This window comes from Myxocyprinus asiaticus, chromosome 37 (assembly GCF_019703515.2).
Source record: "Myxocyprinus asiaticus isolate MX2 ecotype Aquarium Trade chromosome 37, UBuf_Myxa_2, whole genome shotgun sequence".
Classification (NCBI taxonomy): domain Eukaryota; kingdom Metazoa; phylum Chordata; class Actinopteri; order Cypriniformes; family Catostomidae; genus Myxocyprinus; species Myxocyprinus asiaticus.
The window spans coordinates 1,725,648-1,748,581 of NC_059380.1; the positions used below are offsets into that span (position 1 = coordinate 1,725,648).

The 22,934-nt window shown below is 39.0% G+C and overlaps 1 protein-coding gene and 1 long non-coding RNA gene across 3 annotated transcripts in view; both read left to right on the plus strand.

Moving 5' to 3' along the window:
* LOC127428108 (uncharacterized) overlaps nucleotides 1-22,934 on the plus strand; it is a 646,769-nt gene that overhangs the window by 90,352 nt on the left and 533,483 nt on the right. The gene's annotated exons all lie outside the window — the stretch shown is intronic.
* LOC127428086 (protocadherin-17-like) overlaps nucleotides 17,020-22,934 on the plus strand; it is a 103,576-nt gene continuing 97,661 nt past the window's right edge. Inside the window, exons 1-2 of the mRNA XM_051676157.1 lie at nucleotides 17,020-17,582; nucleotides 18,404-21,208. Of these exons, the coding sequence (XP_051532117.1) occupies nucleotides 18,728-21,208 (2,481 nt within the window). The 5' untranslated portion in view covers nucleotides 17,020-17,582; nucleotides 18,404-18,727. The remainder of the gene's footprint in view (nucleotides 17,583-18,403; nucleotides 21,209-22,934) is intronic.

Genomic DNA, 22,934 nt, shown 5'->3' on the forward strand with positions numbered 1-22,934 from the left:
CACTGCACTTATTAGCCTCAGACTGGATTCACATTTTATACTTCACTTAATAACACACTGGCAACTGACTATCAACTGACAGCTGAATGTCAACACAACACTTCATATTTATTTCCACTGATTACAGTGCATTTTTATTGTATGCAGTCTTCTTATTTTGTGTAACCTGTATATTGTATATTATTAAGTGTCTATTGTATATTGTTATGTGTAACAAGATGTGTAAACTGTGTTATGCGTAAATCAGATCTTTATTGTAATTGTCATACTGCTATGTTGCTTGGAACTGCACCCAAGACTTTCACCCACTGTTGCACTTATACATATGGTTGAGTGACAATAAAGGGATTTTATTTTATTTGAAATTCAAGCAGCTCAGCTTTGTTTGATGGCTTGTGGCCATCCATCTTCCTCTTGATCACATTCCAAATGTTTTCAATGGGGTTCAGGTCTGGAGATTGGGCTGGCCATGACAGGGTCTTGATCCGGTGCTCCTCCATCCACACCTTGATTGACCTAGCTGTGTGGCATGGAGTATTGTCCTGCTGGAAAAAACAATCCTCAGAGTTGGGGAGCATTGTCAGAGCAGAAGGAAGCATATTTTCTTCCAGGATAACCTTGTACGTGGCTTGATTCATGCATCCTTCACAAAGATGAATCTGCCTACTTCCAGCCTTGCTGAAGCACCCCCAGATCATATATATATATATATATATATATATATATATATATATATATATATATATATATAAAAGGTCTGTAATGGTCTACAACAAACCCAGATGAATTGGGTGATATTGTAGTAATGTTATTTCAGATCTCCCACAGAAATTTAAACGAACAGGAAGAGAATCTCAATGAATTGTCCCCCTCCTCACTTCCTGCACAGTCCCTTTTCTCCAAAATGACCCCTTGTGCTCTTTCTTTGGGCGAATAATAACAATAATTGGTGCTAAATTACAGCTTGCGAACAGAGTCGCCTGACAGTAGCTTCCTCAGGCACGATTTCAGCCTCATGCTGGCCCTGTGACACTCTCTATCACTAACACACACAAACACACATGGTCTTGCCACCTGAAGTGGGCACATGCACACAAACACCTTTCTTTGTCTGATTCACAATACTTTTTAGAAAACCATTTAGTGAATTTATTACACCTTATTTAACGGCTCTCTAATTTGACCGATGTACTGTAGAACGCAACAAACTCTATTAAAGAGTATCTGTGGGGGGACGGCAAAAAAGTGAGCTAGCTTGTGTGAATTAGTCAAGGACAAACTAAATTAAGAGCTAAGAAAAGAATTTCATCCTTGATAGAGTCTTTGACCTTGTTATAATTACTCTGTTGGTCGGAATGAAAAAAAAAAAAAGAATTTGAATGTTTGATTCTGTGGAGAAACCTGTGGGTCTGCCTGAATATGAAAATTAACGAATATGTAAACAATTTTATTCAACCTTATAGAGTTACAGTGTTCACCTGAGAAAACACGACATCCTCTTTGCCAGGGTGCAAAAACAAGTGGGGAAACGAGGGCTTTTTTCTGATTAAAGTGACATATGATAAACTGATTGAAGTGATTTATTATAGATTTAGTGTTGACTCACCATTCTCTTTAAACTCTAGAGACTGTGGTTTGTGAAAATCCCAGGAGATCAGCAGTTACAGAAATACTCAAACCAGCCTGTCTGACACCAACAATCATGCTATGGTCCAAATCACTGAGATCACATTTGTTTCTCCATTAACAGACAAATATAAATGTTATTATGTAGTATGCCATTTCTTTTTAAATTACAAAATTGAGAAATTCGTTGACATTTCAAAAATAAATTAAATTCAGCCAAACAAGTGTGATACATGTGAAGATATATTGTTGTGAAGGTGTACATTAAATTTGATTTGAATATAACATTATGCACAATTTATGTCAATATCTAATGTGAGATTTACTAGTTATTTAAATTAATTTCCTAATGAGTGTTAACTGCTCAAAACAACTCAGTAGTCAAAATCGATGAAACCAACACATAATTTTTCTAACTAAATAACGTCAAATCAATTGTACATCACAAATGTATCTCTGTTTACTTGCATGAACTGACGAATGTTAATTTGTTACGCAAGCTGGTTCATCATCAGAGCAGTCTGCAAAGTAAAATGTGGACTTTTCCTCTTTCAAGCCCTATTTAGAGTGTCTGCTTGAACTTTTGCTCTTGCAGACAGTAGATCCTTTTGATGTATTTTATTTGTTATATCTGTAACATCTGTCATGTCTGTTGTGTGTGTGTGTGTGTGTGTGTGTGTGACACTGTGTGAATGTGTGTTGGTATTTAAAAATTATTATTTACTGTACCTCTCCCAGGTCAAAAATGACCCGAACACAATAGGAGGGTTAAACTCTTTCCCCAGTTACCTGTTGAAACTGGCAGAGCGTGGCACCACCAATGCCAAGGTCCTGGGTTTGATTGGGAACAAAAACTAGTAAATGCATACCTTGAACACACCTTGAAGATGTTTTGAATACAAATAAATAAATAGTAATAATATTGAAGTGTAAATGTCTTTCTGTCTCTTCTAGTGGATCTGGGAACTTTGCATGAATGATTGATTGGTCGCGCTTGCCTCTGAATGTGGTTGAAGTGGACACATCTCAAAATGTTTTGGACCCTGATTATACCTGTCTTTTGGCGTTGTCCTGTTTCCAATGGATCGACCAAAATGCATCTTAATACCATGTGTAATCGCAGCCTTATACAGTGCATTCAAGGCATATAGTTTGGGTGTTGCCAAGGATTCAGACCCACGACTTAAGCATTTTTAGCAACTTTGATTCAATTAGTCTCAGACTTTTCCTGTTTACATGATTAACATGGTGCAATCTGGATTAGGCCACCTTTCACTTCTTTACTTTTTCATGTGCTTTGCCTGAAATCATGTGATGACCCACCTCCCCAGAACAAAGAAAAAAAATCCCTGTGACCCATTTAAGTGCGAAGTAGTGCGTGTTTCTATTCCGTCCTCATGGCTGAGAGGAACAAATGAGAGCTCGGAGGCCGTCCCTGCCGTCTATAAAGAGCATTGTCTCACACAAACCAATTTATTGCAATTCCCACTAGGACAGAAATAGATTTGAGTATAGTGATTCTGCGCTGTTTTCATATAGACAATGATCATGCCCATAGGGCTCAAAAACGGGAGAAATGCAGCGCGGGAGATGGTGAAAAGCGTGCAGAAGTGCAGAGACTGGCCTGTTGTTGAGCTGCTGAGGCTGCGTTTACTCAGAATCAAAGCTCTCGATGCTTGTTTTGCTGTAACAGCATATCTGCAACGAAAGCAAGTTGCGCTTTGACACTAACAAGTGCGTTTACGGTGCAGACAGCTTCGCTGAATATAACAACAGTGTTTGAGTTTTGTCATACCACACAGCATGGCTTGCTTGCAGTGCAGACACGTAATCACATGTAGAGCATTAGTTTCTCTTGCCAAGTCCCTGTCCCATTTAGATATATACACCAGCCCTGTGGAGGCCTGAAACAACAAGCAACTCAATATGATGAATGCAGAACAACGACATTACACACACAAATCACCAATTACTGTGAAGTGGAATGAAAAGGTGGATGTTTATGCTCAAAAAGGTACTTTAGAGGAACAACAACTTAAAACACCCTGATGGATAGATCTATAGGATACATTGATAATAGGGTTAAGGTAAGTTCTGTCGACAACATTTGTTGCATGCTATCGATTGCCACTGCAAATAATTTTGACTTGTGCGCTTATGTGAAAAGTCGGCACACTATTGCTTCCAACGATTCTTTTAAATGGTATTCTCACCAAAAATGTGACGTTTCAAACCACATACACTTTCAAGGTACACCTGGTAACTTCTGCACAAGGATACCAGCAAGAGATGTAACATAACAATCAGAATAGAACTGTTTGCACTGAACTCCACCCACAGGAATAGAGCGCAACAGCGTCCGCCCACTTTTTCGGCTGTCTTTGTTCCGGAAGAATTTCCCCCTTCATTTCGTTCATGGTGATTTCATAAAATCCTTCATAAAAGAGCTGTTAGCCATGAACTAAACCTACCAGCTTAGAGGTGAATCACCACATTACAAACTTTGATTTAAACCAAAAAAGTACAAAACACTGTTTACAACTGGTACAAGACTGTTTACTTAACGTCTTTAATGCGTGAATGAACTATTATCCAATGAAGCATTGCCAGTGATGTAATCAAATTAAAAGCAATTGAAATATATATAACTATTGATGTAAAGTGGTTGATTATAAGTATAGAAACAATTCATTTTTATTTCATTGCAAAATATTTACCATTATATATACACATATAAAAGTACTTTGAGAGTGTAGGGAGAGCAACTATAGCATCAATTAACAACCTCTGAGCTCACTGTAGTTCAGTCATTAAAAGTTAATAAGTTATCATAAAAAAAAAAAATACATAAAAAAAAAACGAATAGGATTTTTACTTACAGAACCCGACTATTATGCTCCATTACTTTGGTAACACACTGTAGCGAATTGACATACATAATTGGGGTGACAAGCAGATTATTAAGTCTGCATTTAAAAAAAATAAATAAATAAAAAAAAATCTTCAAAAAGACAATAGTTCAAATACCCATTTCATGATTTACTTTAACAATGTGATTTTGATGCACTCAAACAATCATGATTCAGCCCTTTTGAATGAAAAACAAAAATGTTTTATTGAACAGTTCAGACTCGGTTCAGATTGCAATTTCAACAAACAGTTCACACTCGGTTCACTTTACAATTCAAACAAACAGTTCAGACTCAGTTCATGTTGCAATTCCAATGAACAGTTTAGACTCGGTTCACTTTGCAGTTCAAACAAACAGTTCAGACTCGGTTCACTTTGCAATTTAAACAAACAGTTCAGACTCGGTTCACTTTGTAATTTCAAGGAACAGTTTAGACTCAGTTCACGTTGCAATTCCAATGAACAGTTCAGACTCAGTTCACTTTGCATTTCAAACTAACAGTTCAGACTGTTAACTTTGCATTTCAACGAACAGTTCAGACTGTTCACTTTGCATTTCAACTAACAGTTCAGACTCGGTTCACTTTGCATTTCAAGGAACAGTTCAGACTCGGTTCACTTTGCAATTTAAACAAACAATTCAGACTCGGTTCACTTTGTAATTTCAAGGAACAGTTTAGACTCAGTTCACGTTGCAATTCCAATGAACAGTTCAGACTCGGTTCACTTTGCATTTCAAGGAACAGTTCAGACTCGGTTCACTTTGCAATTTAAACAAACAATTCAGACTCGGTTCACTTTGTAATTTCAAGGAACAGTTTAGACTCAGTTCACGTTGCAATTCCAATGAACAGTTCAGACTCGGTTCACTTTGCATTTCAAACTAACAGTTCAGACTGTTAACTTTGCATTTCAACGAACAGTTCAGACTGTTCACTTTGCATTTCAACTAACAGTTCAGACTCGGTTCACTTTGCATTTCAAGGAACAGTTCAGACTCGGTTCACTTTGCAATTTAAACAAACAATTCAGACTCGGTTCACTTTGTAATTTCAAGGAACAGTTCAGACTCAGTTCACGTTGCAATTTCAACGAACAGTCCAGACTCAGTTCACTTTGTAATTCCGACGAACAGTTCAGACTTGGTTCACTTTGCATTTCAAACTAACAGTTCAGACTGTTCACTTTGCATTTCAATGAACAGTTCAGACTGTTCACTTTGCATTTCAACGAACAGTTAAGCCTGTTCACTTTGTAATTCCAACGAACAGTTCAGACTCAGTTCACTTTGCAATTCAAACAAACAGTTCAGACTCGGTTCACTTTGTAATTTCAAGGAACAGTTCAGACTCAGTTCATGTTGCAATTTCAACGAACAGTCCAGACTCAGTTCATTTTGTAATTCCAACGAACAGTTCAGACTCTGTTCACTTTGCATTTCAACGAACAGTTCAGACTGTTCATTTTGTAATTCCAACGAACAGTTCAGACTCGGTTCACTTTGCATTTCAACGAACAGTTCAGACTCAGTTCACGTTGCAATTCCAATGAACAGTTCAGACTCGGTTCACTTTGTAATTCCAACGAACAGTTCAGACTCGGTTCACTTTGCATTTCAACGAACAGTTCAGACTCAGTTCACTTTGCATTTCAATGAACAGTTCAGACTCGATTCACTTTGTAATTCCACTGAACAGTTCAGACTCGGATCACTTTGCATTTCAAATAACAGTTCAGACTGTTCACTTTGCATTTCAATGAACAGTTCAGACTCGATTCACTTTGTAATTCCAATGAACAGTTCAGACTCGGTTCACTTTGCATTCCATTGAACAGTTCAGACTCGATTCACTTTGTAATTCCACTGAACAGTTCAGACTCGATTCACTTTGTAATTCCACTGAACAGTTCAGACTCGGATCACTTTGCATTTCAAACAACAGTTCAGACTGTTCACTTTTCATTTCAATGAACAGTTCAGACTCGATTCACTTTGTAATTCCAATGAACAGTTCAGACTCGGATCACTTTGCAGTTCAATCAAACAGTTCAGACTCTGTTCACTTTGCATTTCAATGAACAGTTCAGACTCGATTCACTTTGTAATTCCAATGAACAGCTCAGACTCGGATCACTTTGCAGTTCAATCAAACAGTTCAGACTCTGTTCACTTTGCATTTCAACGAACAGTTCAGACTCGGTTCACTTTGCAATTTCAACGAACAGTTTAGACTCAGTTCACTTTGCAATTCAAACAAACAGTTCAGACTCGGTTCACTTTGTAATTTCAAGGAACAGTTCAGACTCAGTTTACGTTGTAATTTCAACGAACAGTCCAGATTCAGTTCACTTTGTAATTCCAATGAACAGTTCAGACTGTTTACTTTGCATTTCAATGAACAGTTCAGATTGTTCACTTTGCATTTCAAACAACAGTTCAGACTGTTCACTTTGCATTTCAATGAACAGTTTTGACTGTTCACTTTGCATTTCAAACAACAGTTCAGACTGTTCACTTTGCATTTCAATGAACAGTTCAGACTTGATTCACTTTGTAATTCCAATGAACAGTTCAGACTCTGTTCACTTTGCATTTCAATGAACAGTTCAGACTCGATTCACTTTGCAATTTCAACAAACAGTTCAGACACGGTTCACTTTGCAATTTCAATGAACAGTTCAGACTCAGTACACTTTACATTTTAACTAACAGTTCAGACTTGGTTGACTTTGCGTGTCAGTTCATAAATCATTTATAAAATCTAAAATAGCAATTTTTTTTTTTTTTTATTAATATTAATTTTATTAATATGTGCTTTTAAAAGCTGCACATTTCTGCTGTTCAAACCTCCAGAATGTCTTGCCCTATAGACTTTCATTGTAAGTACATTGCTGTGGAATTATTTTCTGTGGTAATCAACATTATGCATTAGATGCTGTCAACAGAGCTTGATTTATTTTAAACCCATAACATTCCTTTAAATCACTACTATTACCTATTATTCAATGTATTTTTTTTTATTTATTTATTTATTTATTTTTGTGTGTGTGTTTTTGATGGATACAACTCTGTTAAAGCTCAGTTTATCCAAATGTATTTGGAAAATAACTCACTGTATGCATCCACGTTTTCTCTTTCTGTGTTTTTTTTTTTTACTTTAGATTTTGTAATTTATATTTTGTAATTTTTACCTTCAACTCATTAGCAACAATGCATGATGGGAATTTTCAGTTGACTGTAAATAAACGTAACCCAACGACTTTTATAGTGCTGCTCTTATTTGTTATTACATAATCTCCTTTAATAGCTCTGCAAAGTTTCAGTTGTTTACATCTTAATTTAATCCTCTAAACATTAATTAAAATGTATGTGCGTGTGTGCACCCTATATCACTGTCATCTGCTGATCTCCAGTTTCACTGGGTTTTGTAAACTGACAAAACATTCATTACAATTTCACCTTTGTCAGCTTATCTCACACCTGCAGGACACAGAAAAAGAAAGAGAGAGAGAGAGGTTTGGGGGCAGAAGAGATAGTGAACTTCTTCAACAAGTGAGCTTTACTAAGAGATTGTATCAAAGCATGCAAAATTAGAAATGAGAAGTAGAGGCGAGTGTGCAATGCTGAGTTTGCTGCTATTAGAACGCATTTGTGGTCACATGCATTTTCGGCCACTTTCGACCACCTCCGAATGTGGTTGAAGTGGACAAATCTCAAAACATTTTGGAGCCAATTTACATCTGTCTTTAGCCCAAACACATCATAATACCAGAAATAATTACACACTTCAGCTTAAACAACAACAAAACACAGATATTCAAACATTACATGTCTGGCCTCACAGCAGCTCCATCCAACTCCTTTGTCAGATGTTGTTTTCACTTCCTAGAAAAAGAGCGAGATCCATTCTCTGTACTTCCAGCACCTCAATTATCAAGCTTCTGGATTTAGTACAGAACACACACACACACACACATGCTCACATTCTAGCACTCAGAATCCAGAAAGACACACACACATCAGCGGCATGTCTCTGATTCCAGTTTGGCAAGGTTTTTTTTTTTCTTGCACGCTCTCTTTCTCTCTTTCTCTCTCACACACACGCACACACCAGCCCAGCACCATTAGCAGTTCTCTGAATACCTCATGGTAGGGACTCCACACAGAGCACGTGGTGAATGACGTCAGCAGACCTGTCTCTGTCTCCTCCTCCACTCAGCCAGGGCCCCTATAAGCAGGATTGAGGGTGGCCAGCAGGGTAAAGTGGAAAGCCTTCTTCTCTTAAACCGACCCCCGGTCTGACCTACACATTTCTTGCTAGCTTGCAGTGAGATGAGCCACACACTGGGGCTTTTTCTTGAGTTGTTGATGTGTCTGATCTGAAAGCCAGCTTAACTTTTTTCAACACTGAAGACCAGCAGGGGTGATACCTGTAGCTGTGGGCTCGATTCACAAGGTTATACACCTGTGAGTGTGTGGGAGGCTCACTATGAATCAAGATGTAGACATACAGACAGACAGACAGGCAGAGAGACAGACAGAGGGAGAGAGAGAGAGAGAGAGATGGATAGACAGATAGAGAGAGAGAGACAGAGAGAGAGAGACAAAAAATAGACAGATAGATAAACAGAAAGATAGAAAAGACTATATAGATTGATAGATGGATGGATGGTTAATACAGGTGTAAAAACAGTGCACAGTGCAACAGAGTAACACTAAATAATGACATTAAAATAATGAACAAACATTAACTAAACAACATACAATTTAGCATAAAGCACCCTGATGTACATAACTGATATAAATAATAATAATAATAATAAAAAATAAAAACATCTCAAAACAAAACATTTCAATAAAATATAAAGACATGTGATGGGTCACACTGGGTTTTAAGGTAATGCCCAATTATTGTTTTTTCACTGTCATTTTAATAGTATTTTACAGTAAAAGTACATGTATTGTTTTGGAAAACATAATATATATTTTACCATTAACTAAGGTAAATTTCTATTTGTTACTTCTAATACATATATATATATATATATATATATATATATATGTATGTATTAGAAGTAACAAATAGCGTCAGCTTTCCTTCTCCACCATGTTGCGCTTCCTTGAAGCATTGCAAAGCGGCGCTCAAAGTTCAAACAATTTTAAATTTGACCTTGTTCATTGCTGTTGACCTTTCAAAGTGTCAGCCAATGATTACCTGGCGATTTGCATCGTTTACAAAGTCATTCTATGCTATGACAGGTCCAACTTTAAACCAAAGTGATTTTCAGACATATGATGTTTCTGCCTTACGAATGATTTTAGAGCACAAAGAAACAAGAAATATTTAAAAACTTTGTGAAGAGATATTAAATGTCACGTGACGCCCCGACGTGAGTCATGTGGAAGCTGCTGAATGAGTAGGTGTGTCCAAACTTTTGATTGGTAGTATAGGTAGTTAGGTAATTAGTTAGCTAGCTATTCCTACCTAAACAGACAGACAGATAGGAGAATCTTGTGCCTTTAAACTAAAGAAGAGATGTGCATGTTGGAGGGCAGTTCTCTCTGTGGTCATTTAGTAAGAAAAGGGACAGAGAAGCTCTGATTCTAACACACCCCTTCAATCCCCGGCAGAAGAGAGTGAAATCAGATGAAAATGTTATCGGAAAGGGCAGCTGCGCTGGAAAACCGCCTCCTCAGAGAATTGTCCTCGGCAAACTTAAAAAAAAAAATTGCATTTTGTACCACATAAAAGCCTCATCACCAGACAAGGAAAAGTGTGTGTGAGAGAGAGAGAGAGAGAGAGAGAGAGAGAGAGAGAGAGAGAGAGAGACATTGCTTTTCAGACAGCCTGTCCAAAAGCCCAGGTCCTCATTACCTGAAGAAAAACTGTGCCATTAAATTGAAATTTAATTTGCAAAATTGTGTTTTAATATAGCTATTCGCTTCCATCCGTCCACATGTGGCTTCTATCGCCAGTGTGTCTTAAGGCAGTTTAATTGGACTAATAGAGACAGCTGTTAATAGCGGGGCTTCTGTTGTGCAGCTTTGCTAGTTTTTCACCAAGTCCAGACCCTCAGGACACACTGCTAAAGTCTGAAGTGGATTCAGAGTCCAGAAAGGGAGCTTGCAGCTTCTGAAAACAACAGGGGAGAGAAACTTAACGCAAAACAGACACGCACAACAACACGTGTCGTATGGCTTCTCTCGTTTAGTCCCTCAGAATCCACTCGAGTTAATTACATGCAGCAGAACCATGTGTCTGCATTTTAGTCAAGAAGACTCAGATCTACACTGGAACTTATACAGTATGTGCAGCACTTTCTAGAGAATGACAGGTCTCATCATCATATTCCAGCACACTTGCCAAGAGGAAAGGTCACATCCAAGTTCAAGGATACAGCAGCCCGTATTGAGCCTGAATGGGAAGATTCACCGCTGCAGCGTTATCAGACACGCCTCTATCTGTGCATAATCAAAAGGCATTAGAGACAGAGCAGCTTCAAACGGCCGGCACTGGAGAGGCAAATCTGTAATGATATGACAATAGAGGAGCATCACCAGAATATTAAAGTGTTGTGTGCCAGAATTCACAATGGATTCAGACACCGGCTCCAATTCCCATGTCGCATGATGATGATGACCCTGCAAGAAGCCTCGACATGAACAAAAGGGGACTGCCACAGATCTGGGATCAGATTTTGTTAGGTATTTTAGATCATATCTTATTCTGTTAAAGTGAAGGGGTCATGACAAGAGGAATTTTCCTTGATCATTGAAGTCCACTGAATTATATATATATATATATATATATATATATATATATATATATATATATATAATAAACATTACTGTTTCCATACTAACTTTCAGAACTCAAAACTTACTGCAAGAGAGCATTTGTTGAAACCAATCAGCCATAACGACTTGTTCTCAACTTCCTCCAAATTGTGAGGTCACACTGTGGTAGACATTCGCATATGACTGCCTTCACATCAACACATCAACGGCTACTTTACCTTATCACCTCTGTAGCCCCGCCCATTAGTGGAGAGCAGTGAGAGTGTAGGTCAGTCAAGAGCAGAGAGCCAATCAGAACAGTGGGTGTTTACTGTCAAGTCTTAAAGGGATAATTCAGTCATTGTTTACTCACCCCTTTGTTGTTATAACCCCATATAACTTTCTTTCTTTTTCTTAACACAAAGTGAGAAATTGTGACAAATATTGTGCTCAGTGATGTCATACAATGGCAGTTTATGGTGACCACCTCTTCAAGCTTCAAAAGAACACAAAGGTATAATTCAGAAGTCTAATAAATGATTCCATGAGACTCATGATTGTTATGAAAGCATTCGATGAGTTTTGGTGAGAAACAAGCCGAAATCTAATGTATTATTTCATGAAACTGTTGACCAACTGTTGCTCTCCTATGCACATTCATGAGACTGCACGAGAGCAGTATCTGTCATGAGATGGGACGTTTAAGCAAAAACTCATTTTGGTTATCTAAAAACATGTCCATCACAGCCAAAGGAAAAACAGAAAATAACACAGCTGCACACAAACCAGAGAACAGAACTTACTAAAGAGTAGATGCATTTCTATGTCCAGCCTCATTTGTTTGAATGAGCACTCAATCAAACCGAGAGATACAGGAGGCCAGAATATCTTTTCTCCATTCTGAATGGGAGAGCATTTTTGGCAGACGTCCGATGGAAGAGAGCGATACCTCAGCAAAAACATTCAGGTGTGATCAAGTAGATTTTAACCAGCTAGTGAGATGCTGTCTTCAGTATACTGTTATGAGAATGTTTTTGGACCAGTGCCAGTTCACAGTGGACGGGGCTGCATGACGCAAAATGCACAATGCAGGAAATAGAAATCAAGCGATCGACAGAATGTACCATCGCTTGTCACGTCTGGTTAGGACAAAAACTCTGATTAACATAGAAAATATACCTTTTTCATGTGTCGTTTCTCTCGTGCAGTCTCATGAACGTGCAGAGGAGAGTAACGGTCAGTCAACAGTTTCAATAAATAATACATTAGATTTCGATTTGTTTCTCACCAAACCTCATCGAATGCTTTCATAACAATCAAGAGTCTCATGAAATCATTTATTAGACTTCTGAATTATACCTTTGTGTTCTTTTGAAGCTTGAAGAGGTGGTCACCATAAACTGCCATTGTATGACATCACTTAGCACAACATTTTTTCACAATTTTTCCCTTTGTGTTAAAAAAAAGAAAGAAAGTCAAATTGAGTTATAACAACACAGGGGTGAGTAAACAATGACTGAATTTTCATTTTTGGGGTGAACTATTCCTTTAAAGGAGGAGCGGCTCTAAAAATAAGCATTTTCTTACAGAGGGTCTGAATGAGGATGGAAAATAATCATGGTTTACAAATACATCACTTTTTTGTAAAAAAAAAAAAAAAAAACTTTACTAATATTATAAGAGAATCTCAAGGAACATAATGTCAGAATGATGGTAGATACACCATTATTATTATTATTATTAAAAATCACGTATATATACTGTATATATAGTACTGTGCAACATTTTTAGGCCCTTATGAAAAATGTTGCATAGTGAGAATATCTTCAAAAATAATGCCATAAATAGTTTTAATTTATCACTTAATGTCATACAAAGTCCAGTAAACATAAAAAAGCTAAATCAATATTCGGTGTGACCACCTTTGCCTTTAAAACAGCCCCAATTCTTCTAGATACACCTGGACACAGTTTTTCTTGGTTGTTGGCAGATAGGATGTTTCAAGCTTCTTGGAGAATTCGTCACAGTTCTTCAATCTATTTAGGCTGTCTCAATTGCTTCTGTTTCTTTATGTAATCTCAGACTGACACGATGTTCAGTGGGGGGCTCTGTGGGGGACATGCCATCTGATGCAGGGCTCCCTGTTCTTCTATTCTAAACTTTTCTATTTGCAAAAGTAATGTTTGGGAGTCTAACATTTATATTTCCTATCAACACACTAAAGCTGAAGATATAAATAACCATCTTAAGACAAATGCTTTTGTGAATATATATATATATATATATATATATATTCATTAATTGGTTGGCAGAGGGACAGTACCAATGTTTCTATTATTCAACATTACCATTTTACCTTATTTGTCAAGTATACATTGTGTGTATATATATATATATATATATATATATATATATATATATATATATATATATATATATATATATATATATATATATATATATATATATATATATCTATATATCTATATATCTATATATATATATCTATATATCTATATATATATATCATATATATATATATATATATATACAGGTGCATCTCAATAAATTACAATGTCGTGGAAAAGTTCATTTATTTCAGTAATTCAACTCAAATTGTGAAACTCGTGTATTAAATAAATTCAATGCACACAGACTGAAGTAGTTTAAGTCTTTGGTTCTTTTAATTGTGATGATTTTGGCTCACATTTAACAAAAACCCACCAATTCACTATCTCAAAAAATTAGAATATGGTGACATGCCAATCAGCTAATCAACTCAAAACACCTGCAAAGGTTTCCTGAGCCTTCAAAATGGTCTCTCAGTTTGGTTCACTAGGCTACACAATCATGGGGAAGACTGCTGATCTGACAGTTGTCCAGAAGACAATCATTGACACCCTTCACAAGGAGGGTAAGCCACAAACATTCATTGCCAAAGAAGCTGGCTGTTCACAGAGTGCTGTATCCAAGCATGTTAACAGAAAGTTGAGTGGAAGGAAAAAGTGTGGAAGAAAAAGATGCACAACCAACCGAGAGAACCGCAGCATTATGAGGATTGTCAAGCAAAATCGATTCAAGAATTTGGGTGAACTTCACAAGGAATGGACTGAGGCTGGGGTCAAGGCATCAAGAGCCACCACACACAGACGTGTCAAGGAATTTGGCTACAGTTGTCGTATTCCTCTTGTTAAGCCACTCCTGAACCACAGACAACGTCAGAGGCGTCTTACCTGGGCTAAGGAGAAGAAGAACTGGACTGTTGCCCAGTGGTCCAAAGTCCTCTTTTCAGATGAGAGCAAGTTTTGTATTTCATTTGGAAACCAAGGTCCTAGAGTCTGGAGGAAGGGTGGAGAAGCTCATAGCCCAAGTTGCTTGAAGTCCAGTGTTAAGTTTCCACAGTCTGTGATGATTTGGGGTGCAATGTCATCTGCTGGTGTAGGTCCATTGTGTTTTTTGAAAACCAAAGTCACTGCACCCGTTTACCAAGAAATTTTGGAGCACTTCATGCTTCCTTCTGCTGACCAGCTTTTTAAAGATGCTGATTTCATTTTCCAGCAGGATTTGGCACCTGCCCACACTGCCAAAAGCACCAAAAGTTGGTTGAATGACCATGGTGTTGGTGTGCTTGACTGGCCAGCAAACTCACCAGACCTGAACCCCATAGAGAATCTATGGGGTATTGTCAAGAGGAAAATGAGAAACAAGAGACCAAAAAATGCAGATGAGCTGAAGGCCACTGTCAAAGAAACCTGGGCTTCCATACCACCTCAGCAGTGCCACAAACTGATCACCTCCATGCCACGCCGAATTGAGGCAGTAATTAAAGCAAAAGGAGCCCCTACCAAGTATTGAGTACATATACAGTAAATGAACATACTTTCCAGAAGGCCAACAATTCACTAAAAATGTTTTTTTTATTGGTCTTATGATGTATTCTAATTTTTTGAGAGAGTGAATTGGTGGGTTTTTGTTAAATGTGAGCCAAAATCATCACAATTAAAAGAACCAAAGACTTAAACTACTTCAGTCTGTGTGCATTGAATTTATTTAATACACGAGTTTCACAATTTGAGTTGAATTACTGAAATAAATGAACTTTTCCACGACATTCTAATTTATTGAGATGCACCTGTATATATATATATATATTATAGCATATACATTGTTTTGCACTGTCTTCGTTTTAAGTCTTATTTATATCAGCTGTAAATGCTTTGGCAATATGAATGTACAAATATTTGTCATGCCAATAAAGCACCTTAAAACTGAAACACACACACAGAGAGAGAGAGGTTTCAATTCTACACTATATATTTTATATGCAATTTATATTATACATATTCTGTATAAAAAACGTGTGTAGGTGCTACATCAAGCTCTTACAGACTGAAAAATGAGAGGAAGTCTAGTCGAGGGTTTAAAAGCGTCCACTAGAGGGCTTAATGAGCTGGTCGAACCATCATGGGGTTTCTGTTTACTTTTCATACACCTGCTCCTGACCAGAGCTCGTACAGCTCTCTTCACATTTATGGTATTTGTTCCAGGGTATATTATAGTCTGAAAACCAATCGCATTGTTTCCAGTTTTGAAGTATGTGTGCGAAATTCTTAAAAAGCTGCCAGTCTGTGTTGAGAAATAGCCTATTCTGCAAACCCGAAAGAGCTGGTATTCCATTATGTTTCCCCTTTCTTTTTACCAAACATAGGCTATATGTATAGGCTATCATTTTTTTTTAAATTCATTTTATTACTTTTTAATCTCATTTCTTGTTTTTAATTGCTTTTAAAAATGAATTGTATCTTGTATTTTCTTTATCATTTATATGTAAGGCACTTTGAATGGCCATTGTGTATGAAATGTGCTATATAAACAAACGTGCCTTGCCTATATGCCACACATTTTGGAATAAATAGATGCTACCTGTTGGATTATACGTTGTTTCACTCTAGGCTGAGAACAAACGTAATCGTTCTTCATATGCGTCATAATCCCTTGAGATTTAGAATAATCGATAGTGACTCCTATTCCTATATGATTAATCGCTAGAATAATTAGACTGTTCTTTTAGTCGTGCATTTTCTCTTCTTCTGTAGAGTGAAGGGAAGGAATTCTTTGTTGACGTTTCTGTGTGGTTTTCACTCATGTTACTGGCAAATCAGCAGCTGTGATTGTTGCCAATTTTGCCATTGTTCTGGGCACCTGTCTAACGTGTAAAGTTAATAGACTAATTAACACGCTACAAAATGTGAAAACTCCTGACAGTCCCAGTCCTACCTGTGGAACTGCAGCTTTTATAGTTATTTTGTTGAGTCTAATGATTAAACATGCATCGTTTATGTCTAAATCAGTTTGTCAACAGCTACAAATATTGGAGACAAATATATGCAGCTTTTCACTTGTGTATTCCTCGGACATGTTTGATTAATTGCTTTAAAAACAGCTTCTTTAACGTAAAGATTGCAAACCCCTCTCGTGGCTCTGAAACTAAAAGAGTCTTTTATAAACTCCCGTCTGCGCGTGCAGGAGCGTCCAAATGATCACTCACATACGGGACCGGTCTGAAAACCCCGCCTACAATTCGAATTTAGAGAGTCTGATTGGTTACACCATTCTCCTCCTCCATCTTTCATTGGTTGGCGGAGGAACAGTCCCAATGTTTAATGCACAATGAGAAGGAGTGAGACAGTCAGAGAGAGAAATGCGCACAGGCGGCACAAGAGCGCATGCATTCCCGTACCGTTACTGACAGCTGGCTTCAACGACAAGCAAAGACAGCCGTCGGTTTGGACCGAACTCCTCTCACGTTTTGAACTTTGGACTGTTTTCTTTTTCCTTCGCATTTATTTTTTCCCACTTCAACACAAGGGGAAGGACGCATAGTCTCCTAAGCGCGCAAGGACGCATCTATCACGGGGATGTCTTACCCCACGTCAATGCAGTACAAGAGAAGACTGTTGGCACTGGTGATGCCGTTCGTTGTGGATGTATATTTTATGTCTATCCTAAATAATCACCAGCCAGAGTCCCGGTGACTCACTGCATGAGCGGAGGAGAGTCACTGCATCCTATTCAGAGACAGGGAAGACGGTCTGCTGCTGCCTCATTGACATTGCAAGCGCACTTTTGGGGAGCACTTTATTTATTTATTTATTTATTTTCTCCATATAGTCCATTTGGAGTTTTTCAGCGCTTTGGAACGGTGGCGCACGGAGGATGTAATCCGTCTTTGGTGATGGTTGTCTTACTATTTAACAGAAGGCTACAGGTAAGTCTCTGTAATGTTTTTTCCTCCTCCTCCTCATCCTCTTTCCAAGTGTCTTTCAGGAAAAGATTAGATATGACATGTCATATATGCGCTTTAAACCCAGAGCTGTTGGATGCGCACAGTGTCAGAGAGGATGCAACAGCTTTCCCTGAAGAAGACCTCTATTCTTAAAGCAGTGGATAAGTAGCCGTTCAGGATTGCCTTGCATTTCTGTTTTGCTTTACGCGACTGTGTATGAATTGTATTTAACAGCAGTATTATGCCGGTTTTAGTGGTTTACGAGGCTTATTTCAACGCATTTGTATTCATGGTGTCGCCTCAAGACAGCTAAGTTATAGAGATAGCCTCATTGAAGCAGCTGTTTCAGGACGCAGGGAGACATAAAGAGATATCCTTCTTTATTTGCTCACCAGGTTTATTGATAATTGCGCGTTTGTAGCGCGCAACGCTCTTGGGGTTGATAACCCGTGCCACATGGCGTATCCTCGACGCATTGCTTAACCTACGTGCTGAGAGCAGAAAAACACGAACATCCTCCTGTGTTAAGCGGTAAAGCGCCCCGACGCATCTCAAGGTTGGATTGACATGCTATCCACGTCGTTCGTCAAGGAATGAGGAATTACGCATTAGATGTGCGTTTCATTACGGTCACACTACTGAGGGGGGAAAAACAACCTGCACCTGCATATTTTTCTAAGCCAATATTACAGTTATGAAATGCAAAAATAGTACATGTTATAACCACTGTGATTCTGAAAAAAAAAAAAAAAAAGAAAAGAAAAAAGAAGTGTTTTTATTCCTCTCTCTTTTTTTAATTACAGACCAAGAGACTCGGAAAGGCTATTTCTTTGTGGAAACTGGATTGTGATTATGCCTCCAATGCGCCTGGGCGTTCAGCAGAATATAAATTAGCTGTCCATCCCCACCGTTTGTTGTAAAAACTCAGGATAAAAGGAGGACTGCCACAGTGGAAAACAAAAGAGCATTCAAAGGAAAAGCCCACATAATGACTTAACATGTCTTTTTATCATGAATCAGCATGTGTGCTCAATAATTGAAGGTGTAAACTGTAATATTGCCGGGAAGATCAACAGGTCGGAGGCATAAAACACATCAGGAACACAAGGCACCTCTCACTGAAAGGGATGCATCTTTCTGTTTTCCTTTTCCTGCTTTTATGGGCGCAAGCCCTGACGTTGAAAAACTTGAACTACTCCATACCCGAGGAGAAAATTCAGGGCGTCATTGGAAACATTGCCAAGGATGCAAAGTTGGAATTGGGGGAGCAGGGGAAAAAATCCAACTTCAGGGTGTTGGAGAACTCCGCTCCACATCTTTTAGATGTGGATCCTGAAAGCGGGCTGCTATACACTAAACAGCGTATCGACAGAGAAACACTGTGTAGACAAAACTCCAAGTGCCAGCTCTCCATGGAAGTGTTTGCCAATGACAAGGAGATCTGCATGATTAAAGTTGAGATACAGGACATAAATGATAACGCACCAAGCTTTCCCTCTGATCAGATCGATATCGACATCTCTGAGAACGCAGCCCCGGGCACGCGTTTCCCCTTGGCTGCCGCCTATGACCCAGACACGAGGGAAAACGGCCTGAAAACGTATCAGATCACGCGGGACGATTACAGTATATTTTCTTTGGATGTAAAATCCAGAGGGGATGGAACAAAATTCCCCGAATTGATTGTTCAGAGGTCTTTAGACCGAGAGGAGCGCAGCCATCACACTTTAATTATAACTGCCACAGATGGAGGGGAATATCCTAAATCAGGCACAATGCAAATCAATGTGAAAGTCACTGATTCCAATGACAATATCCCCGTGTTTGAGCAGCCCTCATATGTCGTGGAGGTCCCTGAGAATTCACCCCCAGGCACGGTATTGATACATTTAAATGCCACAGATCCGGATGAAGGGATTAATGGGCAGGTTACTTATTCTTTTAGCTGTTATGTCCCAGACAGTATCAAAGAGTTGTTCTCAATAGACCCCCGAACGGGTGTCATAAAAATTCAGGGTAAAATCGACTTTGAGGAGAACCCAATTATAGAGATTGATGTCCAGGCAAAGGATCAAGGCCCCAACCCAATTCCTGGCCATTGCAAAGTCACCGTTAAAGTGCTCGACAGGAATGACAACTGGCCATCCATAGGTTTCGTGGCAGTGCGTCAGGGAGCGGTCAGTGAAGCGGCGACTCCAGGGACCGTTATCGCCCTTGTGAGAGTCACAGACAAGGACTCGGGTCGCAATGGGCAGCTTCAGTGTAGAATATTGGGGAACGTCCCCTTCAAGTTGGAGGAGAACTATGATAACTTCTACACAGTGGTGACCGACAGGCCACTGGATAGAGAGGTAAAGGATGAGTATAACATAACTATTGTGGCCAAAGACAATGGCAGCCCGCCACTGAACTCAACCAAGTCTTTCACTGTTAAGATTTTAGATGAAAATGATAATGCACCTCGCTTCACTAAAATGGTGTACCTTCTTCAGGTGCCCGAAAACAATATCCCAGGGGAATACCTGGGCTCAGTTCTGGCCCATGACCCAGATTTGGGCCTAAATGGCACTGTGTCCTATTCCCTCCTTCCCTCTAATGTCAGTGAGGAGTCTATCACCACATATGTAAACATCAAACCCACTGATGGTGCAATATATGCCCTGAGGAGTTTCAACTATGAGCAAACCAAGTACTTTGACTTTAAAGTCCAGGCAAAGGATTCAGGTAATCCTCACCTGGAAAGCAACACCACAGTCCGTGTGAGTGTGCTGGATGTTAATGACAACATTCCCGTCATTGTCCTTCCATTACTCCAAAATGATACAGCAGAGATCCACGTTCCCCGGAATGTGGGAGTCGGTCATATTATCACCACGGTCAGAGCAGTGGACAACGACTTTGGCGAGAGCGGCCGCCTCACCTACGAGATCTCAGATGGGAACGAGGAACACCTGTTTGAGATCGATTCGGTGACAGGTGAGGTGCGGACAGCCCAGCCACTGTGGGAGGAAGTATCACCTGTTGTGGAACTCATCATCAAGGTGACTGACCACGGCAAGCCGAGTTTGTCAGCCATGGCCAAGCTCATTGTCAAAGCCTACTCCGGACCCTTGCCAGAGGGTGAACCGCACATCAATGCAGAACACCACAACTGGGACATGTCGCTCCCATTGATAGTGACCCTTAGTATCATCTCCATCATGCTCTTAGCGGCCATGATCACCATTGCGGTCAAGTGCAAACGGGAGAACAAGGAGATCCGCACATACAACTGTCGTATCGCTGAGTACAGCCACCCGCAACTGGGTAAAGGCAAGAAGAAGAAGATCAACAAGAACGACATCATGCTTGTGCAAAGCGAAGTGGAAGAACGGGACACCATGAATGTGATGAACGTCGTCAGCAGCCCTTCGCTGGCTACCTCACCCATGTACTTCGACTACCAAACACGCCTACCCCTCAGTTCTCCAAGATCAGAGGTCATGTACCTCAAACCAACCGCAAACAACCTCAGCGTTCCTCAAGGACATGTTGGCTGTCACACCAGCTTCACAGGACCTGTTACGAACACCACAGAGACGCCAGTGAACAGGATGTCGATAATTCAGGTAAGATTGACAACTTATATTCCTCTTCCATATTACCCTCCATCTCCTCCTTCTGTCTCACTAGGTCAATAAATTAATGGTTCAGTGGATGCATGTGCATACAAATCAGTGAGTAAATCGCACACCCTGTGATAATATGAAACACAAGTCACTATCCGTCCCTTGCCAGATGCAGGAGAGCACATCGCTATCGTTTTTTTTTTTTAAATCTAGCCTGGCTCATATTGTTTCAGGTAATGCATTAAGAGGAAATTGAGTTTAGAACATAATTCTGTCATCGAGATTTTGTTTTGATGTTAGTGCTGTTGTGGAGAGATTTGATTCACAGACAGGTTCAGCCCTAAAGGCTTATTATTTCATAACGGCTAGCGTGATTATTTGCTGCTCTTGCCCAGAATATCTTTCCAGCCACTAGACTGCAAATGAATAGAGCTTCGATCAATATGTAGTTTCCTGTGGAGCTTTGGATCCTCACGTTTCCTCAGGTTTGTCTCTCACAATGTCAGTTCATTTTTCGTTTTCTGTCATTGCTCACACTCAAGATCAATTAAGTACAAAATTAGAATCCACTTTATATTATGTGTCTTTAACTACTATGTACTTAAGGATTTTATACAATGCACTTACTATGTACACACATGTTGTTGCATTGTACTTAGGCTAATTTTAAAGTACCTGCATTTAATTACACCTGCAATTACACTGTTTTGACACCTTAGACCTAAACCTACCCCAACCCTTACCCTAAACCAACACTACCCATTCTTTTAAACGTATCTTTCCCTCAACCTCAGTAGCAGCAAATGTGAATCTTGTAAGCATTTTGCAGAACGGCATGTAGCTACACAATAAATACATTGCACTGCATGTTACTGTATTGTTATGAATTTTAATGTTAGTACGTAATAGTTAAAGACACCTAATAAAAGTAGAATAGTGGTAAAGTAGGACCCATAAGTTTTTTATCTTCATAGAACCAACGTAATATAATTTGTCTTGCACATAAACATTGACATTTTCACTCTTGTTATTGCAACAACCTTACCGTATTACTTACTCAGCACGTTTGTGTCACTTTCATACACAACAACGCAGGGACAATCCTGTCTCTATAAAAGACGTTCAAACTGCATTTCATGAAAAGAAAGGAGCTTTCCTGGATTCCCTTGTTCGTTGCTAATGCGTCTTTGTGTGGAGCGATTTGGTTAAGCCAGTGACAATTTATGTGTGTCTGTGCTACTAAGCCAGTTTAAAGTCATTTGAAATCTGTCGTGTCAGATGAGGCTACAGTCACCTCTTTAAACTCCATACATGAGGTGTGCATGTGCATGTGTAGCGATTGAGATTACTGCTGGCAGAAATTAATTTAGCCGTCTCTCGCTTGCTTTCGTTATACCCATTACGTTTTTACACATTTAAGAGCCTCTTTTTTTTTTTTTTAGATGTGCACATTGATTACGTTCTGCTTCAGGTATTTTTATTAAAGATGTCGTGTGGGTTAAGTGGTGTATTTGTGGGTAAACAAGAATGTGTGTGAGTGTAGACTGTAAAAGAGCATGTTGTGATCTTGAGGATGTGTGATTATTCTTTTGGTGCAGTGTCCAGATCTTTAAAAGCCATTTTTAAAGATTCAGCAGGTGATGTTCAATCCAAACCACTACAGGTGATTACATTTGACCCTTACTCATAATGCTTTATGACTGTCCTCATTATATGAAATTGTGTG